We start from the raw sequence: 12,999 nt of genomic DNA, 5'->3' as shown, positions 1-12,999 counted from the left end.
TTTCACAGCTTGCAGCAATCCTAGCGAATACCCCTGTCAGAATGACACACACTTGTTTAAAAGTAGCTTGTAAGCAAAAACATATTCCTTGAACCATTTTTTGAGCTTCAATAGGAAATATTATATTGGACCTTATGTTGTCTTTTTATGCCAATAAAAGTATAACAGTGCTGTGCCAACAGGAAATCTGAATTCACCATAATAAATGAAACATTCAAGACCACAGTCCTTCCTCTAAAGTCCCAACTTTCTTCACCTTCTACCCACTTAACCAAATCATTCACGCACCCTTGTATTGTACAGTAATTATGGTACAAGGTGTTGGTTTACAACACTCAAAGCTACTTAGCACTGACTACCATTGGCCAAATGGGGAGTTTCAGCTTTATAGTTACACAATCAAAACCTATCCGTTATACATCAACTGCTTTTATAAGATTAGAGCAAACCGCCAGCCATTATCACACACATTCACACACACACACACCTGTCATTTCATTCCAGAAGCAGTTTTGGCGGGGGAAAAATACCAAACTTGTAGGCTGTGTGATTGTTTTTCATTGCGGTGTCACTGTGTCTGTTGTCAGCTGAGAGAGCAAACCCGCTCCAGGTACAAACTAAAGGATCAGTTTCTGTTTTCTGCTGTATACATCTTAGACTTTGTTTGTGTGTGTACATGTTTAAACAAGAGTGTGTACTTCCAGATAATTTCCAGCTAACTTCTCCCCACCCTGCTGATCATGCAAAACAAAATATTTTTCAACTGAAACTTTGGCTCTACCCTGACAAGCAAGGCGTGTCAGGGTAGAGCCAAAGTTTTGCTTGCATGACACCCTGCTTGCATGTACTTTTCTTTAACAGCAGCCCCTAGATTTGAGTTTTAAGTGACTGAATACTTTTTTTCCCTGTAATATCCGAACCAAGACGGTTACATTAAAAAGATAGGACAGTTACTTAATAAAGAGAATAAAAAGTAGACAAAGCAATCTATATTTTGAGCACCAAATGCAAAAGATTAAACAGGTTTGATGTGCATTATTCTACCGTATGTGGTCCAGAGTGTCCTTTTAGCAGAAAGATAACAAATGGAAGGCAGATAGCAGTGACAAAGAAAGAATGATTGTATGACAGCCTTGAACTCTCTGGCTATGAACTCTCACGTTTTCCCTCTCTCCTGCTCTCTTCCAGCTGTGTGCAGTTGTGGACATGTATTCGTTGCAGGAAGAATGTTTGAGGAAATGGGAAACGTTTTCCAGATGGTTGGGCTCATGGCCCTGTTGAGCTGCAGCAGTGTGAAAATGATCTGACTGCTACCCATACATATGCCAAAAAGATGTGGAAACATGTGCATAACATACATGTAATAGAGGTGTGGGCAGTTAATTTTCCCAAAGGGCCACATGAGAAACTGAAAGTGTTGCCACTGCACCAATAAATTAAAATCAGTTCTGCTCAGTAGTAGTTTTTATTTCTTTATAAAGTGATACTTATTAGAGTAGATGTTACAATCAGACAATGAAAAACAAAACAAATCAAAATTCCAAAAAACATTTGTGAACAAAAAATTGCATTTTTCTGCAAAACGTGATAGACTTTCAACTTTATACAAAGTGCTATTGCTAATCTTATTGTTGTTTAATTACTCCATTTGTAGTGTTTTTTGTATTCAGTTTTTATCTTGAAAAAGTGGATTAACACTTTGAGAAAAGCTTACTTGTTATTGTGATTTTTGGAGAAATCACAAAGTTAGGATGACTGCTCCATCCCTGGATGTGTAATGCTTGGTAAGAAATCCTTGTTGCTTACGCAGCTTTGCTAGCAATAGTTCACATGTGCACATTTACTTTGGCTCAGTCAACTTTTTGTTTTACTCTGCATGTTTAGTCACATAATGGTGGTTAAAATTAAAGTTTATAAAAAGAACAATGTGCTCTCCACAAACTAATCACATTTACCTCTGATATCAGTAAAACAAAACAATAACCACAAAACCAACAAATCCATGTCTTGTTAAAAGTTTTACATTCTGCAATTATATTTCATTTTTTAATGTCAGGTGACATCTTGCAGGGCTAGGAAACTCAGATCTTACATAAACATAATAAAACTGACAAAACTGTATCATGATGTAGACCTCTGCATTGAATCATACTTGTTATTAATCTCTGTCTCTCTTCCACAGCATGTCTTTTATCCTGTCTTCCTTCTCTCACCTCAACTGGTCGAAGCAGATGGCCCCGCCCCTCCCTGAGCCTGGTTCAGCTGGAGGTTTCTTCCTGTTAAGAGGGAGTTTTTCCTTCCCACTATCGCCAAAGTGGTTGCTTATAGGGGTTCATATGATTGTTGGGTTTTTCTCTCTATGCATTATTGTTTTTTCTCAAAGTGTTAATCCACTTACAATATAAAGCACCTTAAAGGTGACTGTTGTTGTGATTTGGCGCTGTATAAATAAAACTGATTTAAATTGAATGATTTCCCACAAAAAAAAGAGTCAGTCATTAAGCCCTTCTTTGATGGGGAGTTTGGTGGGTGAAAGGTGGAAAAACTGCATGATATATATTTATTTATTTCCCACTAACAAAGACTGTATGGTATAATGTACTATACATGGCCACGTTGCAGGACCAATCAGATAGTGACGTTTCCTCCACCATCTTTTCCATCAATCTCCATCTACTAAGCCCCGCGTCCATATTCTGCTTGTTTTGTAAGCATCGCACCCCAAACTTTAAATGTTATTTTACAGTGTATTTGTTGCTTTTTGCCAACAAATTTCAATAAATGGTAGAAAGAGTATGACCTTTTGTTTAAAGTGCTTAATATTACTTACTCTTACAATTATAATTTGTCCGATGATGTTTCATATGCAAAACAAATGCTTATATGTTCACTTTTTAGGGGAAAATCAATGCTAACTTTGGAGAAGAAAGTTAGCAGTGATTGGTGCCTTTTGGTAATGGCTTGTGTTTTGGTTTCATATCAGAAGAGCATTAAAAAAAAATTACAGGTGGAATGAATGAGGGGGTCACACATGAGTATGTCTAAAACAAGAATGAGTTCCTAGAATATACTGTCTATCCCTTTTCAGAGTATTTCAGTGAGATTCCTTTGTAAGTGTTGCACTTGTGAAATATTGCAGAAATGATTATGTGCTAAATAAAAACAGCTTTCCTTTCTCATTGCTTTCCTATCCCACATTGCTAGCTGCTGTCATGAGTGTATTTTGTGTTTGGGTTTCAAAAATCTTCCAAATAATTGGTTCAGCCTGTTTCAGTGGTGCAAATTCCAACAGTATCTGTAACCGGAAGGTCGCCGGTTTGATCCCCGGGCTCTCTGTCCTGGTCGTTGTGTCCTTGGGCAAGACACTTTACCCTACCGCCTACTGGTGTTGGCCAGAGGGGCCGATGGCGCGATATGGCAGCCTTGCTTCTGTCAGTCTGCCCCAGGGCAGCTGTGGCTACAACTGTAGCTTGCCTCCACCAGTGTGTAAATGCGTGAGTGAATGAATAGTGGCATTGTAAAGCGCTTTGGGTGCCTTGAAAAGCGCTATATAAATCCAATCCATTATTATTATTATTATTACAGCAAGAGTCGCATTTAATATTTTTATTAAGACTAGCCCCACCCTATCATGTGATCTACTGAGGTCAAATGACCCAAGAACTGAGTTAAAGCGTCTGGGAAGGGATCTCAAAACTTGATTTTAGATGGCAGACAGTTGGTGTCGTAAGCCACCACTTCTGTTCAAAGATGGTTGTTCACAGTGGACATAGATGCCTTCTTTCACTCCTCTTTCAAACCATCTGTCTTCTCTGTCCAAAATGTGAACATTGGCATCCTCGAAAAAGTGACCTTTGTCCTTTAGATGCAGATGGACAGCTGAGTCTTGTCCTATAGAGATGGCTTTTCTATGTCGTGCCATACCTTCTTTACACTCTTTCATCAAGTAATTTAATCAGATTGTTTCTAAATTTTTAGTATGGTTTAAGATTTCTTTGTTTATCTTAATGTTTCAATAAGTTTTATACAGATCTAGATCCTCTCAGGACATTGGTAAGACCCCAGAGAGCTGTTTTCTGGTCCGAACCACTTGTGTTTAGAGAACAGACTGTCTGCTTACCATCTTAAGTAACCAGCAGACCTCTGTCTTTTTCCTTCTCTCCCTCTCTTTGTCTTTCTCTCCAGGCTGTGAAATATTCATGAAAGAGGGAGGTGATGAGATGGTGGAGGTGAAGTGTGTAGGGATGAAGGGAAGACGATGCTCTAGCCTCGATTAAGTATTTACACCACCCCTGACCATCTGGACGGAGGCAGAAACACAGAGAGTACAAAGAGACAGAAGGGAAAGAAATAAAATGTTTGGAATTAATCTAAAATAAATAAAGTTGAAGTGAGGGGAGGATGAGTTGAAGAAGGAAAGAGAAGGACAAGGGAAATGAAACATGCTGTCTTGATTAAGCCCAAAAGCGTGTGTTTCTACTTTGTGGCTCTCTCATGGTTTAGTTTGGGGAAATGTGATCTGGACCCCAGGGAGAGCTAATCATCAACACATTTGTAATGGTGGAATGACTGTGCGTGTGTGTAAGGGTGCACACACACACACTCCGCTTCTGAAACAAACTGATTAAGGATGCATCAAAGTGGGAAGTGAGGTAGAGCTGTGATGCTACTAAAAAAGCCTCAAAGCAACAACTTCAAAACACTGAGTCAAATTAAAACAAAGATACACAATCAGCTGTAGCAGTATGGATTTATTGCTGGTTTCACTGCCTCTGTACTCTCTTGCTTGCCTCTCTATGTTACTGTTCACTGCTTTGATCAGCCACAACTTTAAAACCACCTGCTTGCATATCCAACAATACGAGCAGTAAGATACCTGTAAGATTTCCAATTCTTGCAAGACTTTCCCTGCTTATTCCAGGGCATTGACGGAGTGTATAAAAAAGATGGCTTCAGCCCATCTTGACTTTACTGTGAGTCACAAGGTAGCTGTTTAAATTCCATAATTTGCTTCACTAACTTTGTCTCTAAACTGGTCACCCTGAGCTGTCCTTCTGATATACTCTTTTATAATCTTCTCCATTATGTTCACTCCTAGTGGAAATCTTAATATCTTCAGCGCTGCCACCTCGCTACAATTCACAATGTCATCTATGAACCTCATAGTCCACAGAGACTTCAGCCTGACCTCATCTGTTTATCTGCCAATCACCACTGCAAGCAGGAAGCGGCTCAGAGATGTAATCACACTCCCACCTTGAATCATTGCTGCCGCACACCTCAAGACAGTGTTGCTGTCCTCTAGGTTTCTCCATCAACAGTCTTAAACCAAAAACATTGCATCTGTATTGTTCTGTAGTGCATGAAGCTATAATGCTGCTCACTGATTGTCGCTACTCGTCTTAACCTTGCTTTCTCATAGCTTCATCATATGGCTCATCATTGTTGTCCCTCTTTTACTTCAACACCACTGCACACCACTTTTTTTCTTAAGAACTGGCAGCAATACACTTCGTCTGCATTCCTCTTGCATTCTTCCTTTTCACTCCCCGATATTAAAATGTGGTCAAAGAGTCCATCGCCCTCTGTCCTAGACATCCCCATTCTTTTCAGCTCTGTAGCCAAGCTGACAAAGAGTCAGGGTTGTGTTTAACAATAACTTATAATGACATCATGAATTTCATTACAAATAAAATTTGTTAATGTTTTAATCTTATCTTTTATCTTACCTTCATGATGAATCTATCTCCATTATCTATCACAGGTCTTCAAGGTGTCAGTAATTAAACTATTACTTAAAAAGCCATCACTGTAGCTGTGAAGCTAATTATAGGCTAATCTCCATTTGTCTTTTATCTTAAAATTTTTTGTAACACTAGCTGTAAAACAGCTAACTGATCATTTGCAAAGGTTAGTAAGGTAGTTTACTATAAGGTTGTTTATTAACTCCTCTTACTTTTCTTTAAAGAGTACTGGAAACCACATACATTATAATATACTCTTAGAAGTGAATATGAATAAAAAGAGAAACAAAGAAATCCATACACATATATAATATTACACAAAGAAATTAAATTTTGGCTGAACTGATGTTTTCCATATTTATTTATTAATTTGAAATTGAACATCATCTATTTAAACTGGCTCTGTGGTTATAGTTGTGCATATCTGACAACTGAGCAGTACATGATGCGCATACTGTCAGCAGTTGTGTTTGTGAAACCATGGTGTGCTTGATGTACTGTACATAGAAGTGCGAGGCTGTCAGACGATCTATTCATCCATAATGAAACAGTGAAGCCCCCCAGCACGATGGCTACCAGCCCTCTTCGCCTCTTCAAAAGATGTGTGAAGATGGCATGAATTATAAATACCCCCTCCACTCTAACACCAAAACCGTGTGATGAGCATAGGAGGACATGGATTACATATTGGTATGCTGGGTTAGATCATTTTAGAGTAATGGATGAGAAAGTGAAAATGTGATCAACATGGGTTTTTAAAGTGCAATTAAATATTTATTTTAGGAGATAAAGTAGTAAAAGTTTAGTTGGGGCTAAATATATTTTAAAGCAAAACTAAGGGTCAAAATGCTTGCATTTGACTAGTGTGAGCTGCTGTCCCATAAGCAGAAGCTCTAAGAGGTGAAGCTTTAAACAGCCAGTGTTTGAACCAGTGTGCAACAAGAGCAATTGTAGTATGTATCCTCCTTTTATTTGTTTTTGTATAAACATGAAATCACTCATAATCTAATGAAAATATCACATTGTAACACATACTCGCCACCAGATCACAAACAGAGGACAGACTCTGCCCAACATGTGAAGTTCTACGTATCATCTAAAAATAGGAAACACTTGCACGGAGTATTCAAAGCCAAAAAAGTGAAGTGCACATCTGCTCCTTCAGTGTGAGGATCAAAAAAAGGTTTACTGAGTATTTCATGGCTCCACTCAGAGCAACACACAGAGTCTAAAGATGAGTTCTGTCAGCCTGCAGTCATCACTTTGTTTGGTAATGCACTGGCAAAATCCTCACATCTTTGCCTAATCTCCAAGCGCCTTTCTTTCTGTTTGCTCCGAAGCTCTACCTGATGTAAAAAATAAATAAATAAATAAATAATACATGGTAGAAGACTTTACATATCCTGTTTTGGTGTCCTTGAGCAAGACTGAGTGGGAATATATCATGGGTTTATGTATTGTCTTGCATTCTCTCCACCGTCCGCCATTGTCAAACGCTTTGAGACCAGGACTGAAAAATATTAAAAGCTGAGTGATGGAGTAGAATTTTTTTTACATTATATAGGGTCATCGGTGCTTCCAGTAGCTAGCTACTTAATTCATGTTCATATCTTGAAATTAACGCACTAAACGTTTTGATTTGCGCCTGACTCCATAGTGTTGTGGTTTCCACATTTGCCTTATGAGCAACGATCCATGGGTGAGTCCTGGGAAGAAACACAAATTCTTTTAGGGTTACAACAGGAAGGACATCCAGTGTAAAAAAAAACAACAACCCAAAAAACCCTGCCAAATCAAGCACGCAACACTGATGTGCTGTGGCAAGCCTTTGTCAAATTAAGCAGCAGCCAAAAGTAGCTTTAAAGGTGATGGAATCTGATAATAATACATATTTTTGTTTGACTGGCTACTTTAAGTATTTTTAAAGAGCCAGAATGAGCAGGATTTGGAAATTATGTTACCCTTTCAGCAATGTTTCAGCTAGTTTTTGTATGTAACACCAAGCATGGTTTCAAAAAGTCAAAGTGTGTCAAGACTACAAAGACAAACAAAGCTTCTTGGAGGGAGATTAGAGCAGCGAGCAGGAGACAAAGAAAACTGGTTTTATCTACAGGCTTGAAGGTGGACATTCAAAACACATGTTCAGACATCACATTTAGACCTCAGTGGCTTAGAGCTAAAACACCTAACCCACAGTAGTACAAAACTCTGACTGCAACTCTGGAGAATGGAAAAATATTATGACAATACTGCTGATACATAAGCAATTATTGGCCGAGGCCTAAACAAAATGAAAATGCAATGAATCAGGGAAAGACAACCTGTTGCCAAGAGGTATTCACGTTGCCTTACACGGATGAATCTGAGTAATCTTTGTACAAGTAAATATTCTATTTTAACATGTGGACTTGTGGAAACACAAGTAAAAGATTCAGGTCTGTTGCCACTTTTCCCTTCTCCCTTCACAAAGAGCCATTCTCATGAGTCAAGATGTTTGGAGCTGTTTTATCAGCCATGTTATAGCATGGGTCCTTGAGCCAGTCATACCAAAATGAAAGACAGACATGTAGAAATCCCCCAGTGTCTTCCAGAATAAATATAAAGATAAATATAAGGAATAAGACAAAGAAAAATAAGAATTTTGTTAAACTACAAGATTACCACTTGTTTATCTGTTTGATTAAAAGAAAACAGTCTTGACTTTTAGAGAAAAACTGCAAGGCAGCTCAATGTGTACAGTTAGCCAATGGCTTAGAGGTCTTTCCCATGTTTTCTCCAAGGTAACCACATCACGACATGTTTATGCCTTTGTTTTGGTAAGTCACGGTTACTCACGGATGATCTTTAGCATTCAGTGTACCAGTCTAGTCTCACAGAAACATTTGAACATATGCTTTCAATTCAAGATTCAAGGCTCTTTGCTGTCATTGTGCAAGCACATATTAAGGCAATATAGTAATTCAGGCATCTTATACATTGCTTTGGTTACCTGGAGAGTCCCAGGTCTGTCACACAATGCCTTGTCACTCTGATATACACCTAACCAAGTAGTTTTGGTGAGTACAATTAATCAAACAGTAACAAAAACAGTAGCAAGTTGAATACAATGGGCACAAATCTAGCTTTGTGTCCACTGTCAAACCACTTTCGCGGATCAAAGACTTGACTTCAAGTTCCATCACACCAGACATCTCCATAATTAAAATGTCTGCCTTTCTGTGCAACAGGACTGAATGTGGATGTCATTCCTGATTTTTGTCAGCTGTCCCCCAAATCCAATTAAAAGCATCTCAAAAAGTCAGTAAGCAGCGCTTGAGTTTAGGTCATTTTGTTAAACTGCTTTTTCTGACAGTCAAACAGTTAGTCCTGCAGAGCTCCTTCAGTGACAGACTGCTGCATCCTAGATGCATGAAGGAGCGTTTCCGCAGGTCCTTCCTCCCTGCAGCTGTCAGACTGAACAATCTGAACTGCTCCCAACAAACAGATGTTTACATCAATGCTGTAACAATAAGTTAGTTAATTAACCAATTCGCACTACAACCTGGTTTGCCTCTTACCTGTAATTATTTTTATTTAATTTAATAACTGTACAGTACTCTCTGTTTATAGTAACCATTGTCCTTAATATAAATATGTAAGAAAATTTGTGTATGTTTCTGTTCCGTGTCCTGTGTACTGTTTGTTTGTATATTTGTCTTTTTGGCTGCTGTTACAACCAAATTTCCCCCTTGTGGGACAATTAAAGGATTACTCTATTTTACTCTATTCTATTCTATTCTATTCTATTCTATTCTATTCTAAATGAAAATGGTTAGTGTGTGAAGTGTCGGGGTCAAGCATTCAAGGCCATCATAGGACAATTAATCACTGTTACTAGTAAATACAACAGAATCTTAATGCTAACTTTGGTCCTTTTTTAAGAGTACACATGAATCATACTGACTAATTTGTATCCAAGATTGTTGGATCAGTCATAAATATTAAGTGAAAGTGTTCCACTAGGTACCAGTATATTTTGCTTATAGTCACAAGAAAAGCCTACTCAGGCGATAATACGACCTCAGTTCATTAACTCATCTGTCCTGGAAATTCTTTTCTCCTCTCACTGTTGTTGACGTTACCCCCGTGTGAAACCTGGCTTCTAGATGAACACCATCTGACAGGGTAAGACGGCAAACCCATTCATCCTCCCCCATCTTTCTCATTTGATCCTACAGCCTTGGGACTTCAAAGCCTATAGGCCGTAGAAATGTGGTTGTCTATGCACCATCCCAAACTAACAGCTACAAAGGATTTGAGTTACACCCCACAGATAATGCCTAACAAGACACGGTCAGATAGCTGTATGGATCCTGCTAATTTCATGGAAATTCCTGTTTTTGGACAGTGATGGCAGCAGGCAGGAGGCCAGCTTCTCCTCTCTCTAAATTCAGTGTGAACTGGATCTAAACTGGCAGTGATTTGGAGGATTTTTTCTTTCTTGAATGAGCTGTCCAGTAGAGAGTCCCCAGCATTATTCATACAGTGCAACAATTAAATCATCAACAGGAGAAGGGAAAAAATATGTACATTATTCATATCAGTCCTCCAGGGGGACAAACAGTCAGAGCTAATGAGAGGCTGAAGCTTTGAAGTCATGGAGTCCTCGGTGAGGTGAATGGCATGAATTAAGTACAATCATCAGACACATTTTGCTCTATATGAATATCTTCTAGATGTCTAATTTTAGGTAATATTTTGTCAGTGTTCTAAGTTTTTATTAGGAAATTTGAATATAATTAAGTCCCTCTACCCCATTATCTACAAGGTCAGGCTCAGTTCCATTTCAGCACTCAGAAAGTTGTGGGAGAGGAAGTAAATTTAGTTGAAGGATAATATTCTATGGGAATATATGTCGGCAAACAAGCTGTACTTGTTGTCAAGTGGTGTGGAATGGATTTTATTTTCCACTGTTCAAATGTGAGAGAAGTGAGAAGGGTTTTTGGTGAGCAAGTGCTTTGCTAAATAGAGGAAGCAGTGCCAGCCAGACTTGACCCCTTTCCCTGGCACTGCTGCTGCCAGCCATCCTGCCCTGTGCCATGCTGATATGCTATCTGCCCAAACAGATGCCCGCTCTGGCCTCACAGCGCCACTCTCCGGTCCACCACTTTAGTTGTAGCTGCCTGCTGATGTTTTGTCCGCCCTAGTGCTCTGTTTCACCCTTGTCTCACCCTTGTCTCCTTGAAGAGGCACAGCGGAGAGATAACTAGACCAGTGCTGACCTTCCTGTTCAAGGGAAGCGGTTTGGTGATGAAAGGTCTGCACGACAGTGGGGCCAGACATGACATAAAGACATCCAGCAAGAGCACATGGTGTCTAAACGATCAGCTTACCGCCACAGTGAGCTTTCGAGGACCTTGGTGGAGTCAGCGTGGTAGTACTTGGTTAGGATAAGGATGACCTGCAAAAAGACATGATGGAGAGAGAGACATTTAGACAGTTATTTAGAGAAATTTTTAGTTAGTGAAATTAGAGCTAAGTTTTAGGTAGCTGAGATTAGACTTACAAGCAGCTGCCCAAAACCTCAACATGATGACAAGGCGAGGCTTTATCTGCACTTTTTCAAGTCACTAAGGTGGACTTAGTGATTCTAGTTTGTTTTGTACTAATAATGTTCGTCGTGACTAATAAACTAGCTGTTTAAAGGGGAAAAAATCTGATCTGAGCATAATCAAACAGATTAGGTTAAAGCTATTTGAAACTATTAATTACACTCATCTATAATCAATATAGATCACTTTCCACAAGCTATAACACTGCAAACAGCAACCACACCCCGTATCACATTAGTTAGCATTAACTAGCAGTGTGGCCGACCTTAGCAGTGCTTTCCTGAATGCTAATGTCCATACCTTCATGCAGACTGCGGTTACACATGGTTTTGATTGCATGGTTATACGTGGGATTATTCTGACACCAGTGACATACTTTTTTTTTTTTTTTCTTTACATCAAAGCAATGCAGAACCAGGCCTCTAATCGCATCAGTTTACTTTTCCTCACACTCATTTATAACTTGGCAGAGAGAGAGTGGAGAGAGAGAGAGAGGCACAGTTGTATTTCAGGCTGCAGGTGGCAGGTTTGTGGCAAGTGGCATCATAATATCTTTGACCCAACGGGTAACTTCTACATGAACAAAATAAGAATAATGCATTTAATACACTAGCAGGGTAACTAGGAATTTTAGCCTTTAGGTTTGTGTTGTTAAATGGTAATTATGAGACAATGATCATGTTATGGAGAAATGCAAAAGTAAAGTGTAAAACAAATTACTTTCTCCTGAGAGTAATTGAGTAATGTATTGCATCATTATTAAGAAACGTTTTCTGTGTAATTTGTGCAATACATTACTTACATTTTGAGTAATGATCCCAACAGCAAAGAGCGGAAATAATAGTAATGGACTGCATTTATATAGCACTTTTCGAGACCCTCAAAGTGCTTTACAATTGCACTATTCATTCACTCTCACATTCACACACTGGTGGAGGCAGCTACAGTTGCAGCCACAGCTGCCCTGGGGCAGACTGACAGAAGTGAGGCTGCCATATCGCGCCAGCGGCCCCTTTGGCCAACATCAGTAGGTGGTAGGTGAAGTGTCTTGCCCAAGGACACAATGACCAAGACAGACAGAGCCGGGGATTGAACCGGCGACCGTCCGGTTACAAGATGAACTAACCAGCCCTCTAAACCACCCTCGCCCCAACCTTCAACATACAAATATTTAACCACACAGCATGCAGTTCATTTGCATAAATATAATTCAATTCAATTCTATTCTATTTACACAGCACCAAACCACAACAACAGTCACCTCAAGGTGACCTCACAATAATACATAGAAAAAAACAACAATCACATTACTCCATATGAGCAAGCACTTTGGTGACAGTGGGAAGGAAAAACTTCCTTTTAACAGGAAGAAACTTTTAGCAGAACCAGGCTCATGGAGGGGCGGGGCCATCTGCCGCGACTGGTTGGGGTGAGAGAAGGAAGACGGAACAAAAGACATGCTGTGGAAGGGAGCGAGAGATTAATAACAAGTGTGATTCAATGCAGAGAGGTCTATTAACACAGAGTGAGTGAGAAAGGTAACTGAAAAAAATACTCAGTGCATCATGGGAATGCTCCAGCAGCCTACACCTATTGCAGCATAACTAAGGGAGGATTCAGGGTTACCTGAATCTAATGCCTTTGATATGCTGCTTAGTGGTGGT

The 12,999-nt window shown here is 39.4% G+C and overlaps 2 protein-coding genes across 6 annotated transcripts in view; both read right to left on the bottom strand.

Annotated features, from left to right (window-relative positions):
• Positions 1–12,999, bottom strand: part of LOC146523331 (uncharacterized) — a 265,722-nt gene that overhangs the window by 96,265 nt on the left and 156,458 nt on the right. The window lies entirely within an intron of this gene.
• sorcs2 (sortilin-related VPS10 domain containing receptor 2) overlaps positions 1–12,999 on the bottom strand; it is a 393,875-nt gene that overhangs the window by 287,905 nt on the left and 92,971 nt on the right. For all 5 annotated transcript variants that reach the window (XM_085154789.1, XM_085154790.1, XM_085154791.1 and 2 more), the window contains exon 2: positions 11,117–11,184. In XM_085154789.1, the coding sequence (XP_085010915.1) occupies positions 11,117–11,184 (68 nt within the window). The remainder of the gene's footprint in view (positions 1–11,116; positions 11,185–12,999) is intronic.

The sequence above is a fragment of the Neolamprologus multifasciatus genome, chromosome 3 (genome assembly GCF_963576455.1).
Source record: "Neolamprologus multifasciatus chromosome 3, fNeoMul1.2, whole genome shotgun sequence".
In the NCBI taxonomy this organism is placed as follows: domain Eukaryota; kingdom Metazoa; phylum Chordata; class Actinopteri; order Cichliformes; family Cichlidae; genus Neolamprologus; species Neolamprologus multifasciatus.
Note: the sequence above shows the minus strand (reverse complement) of the source record. Positions and strands in the feature narration are given on the sequence as shown.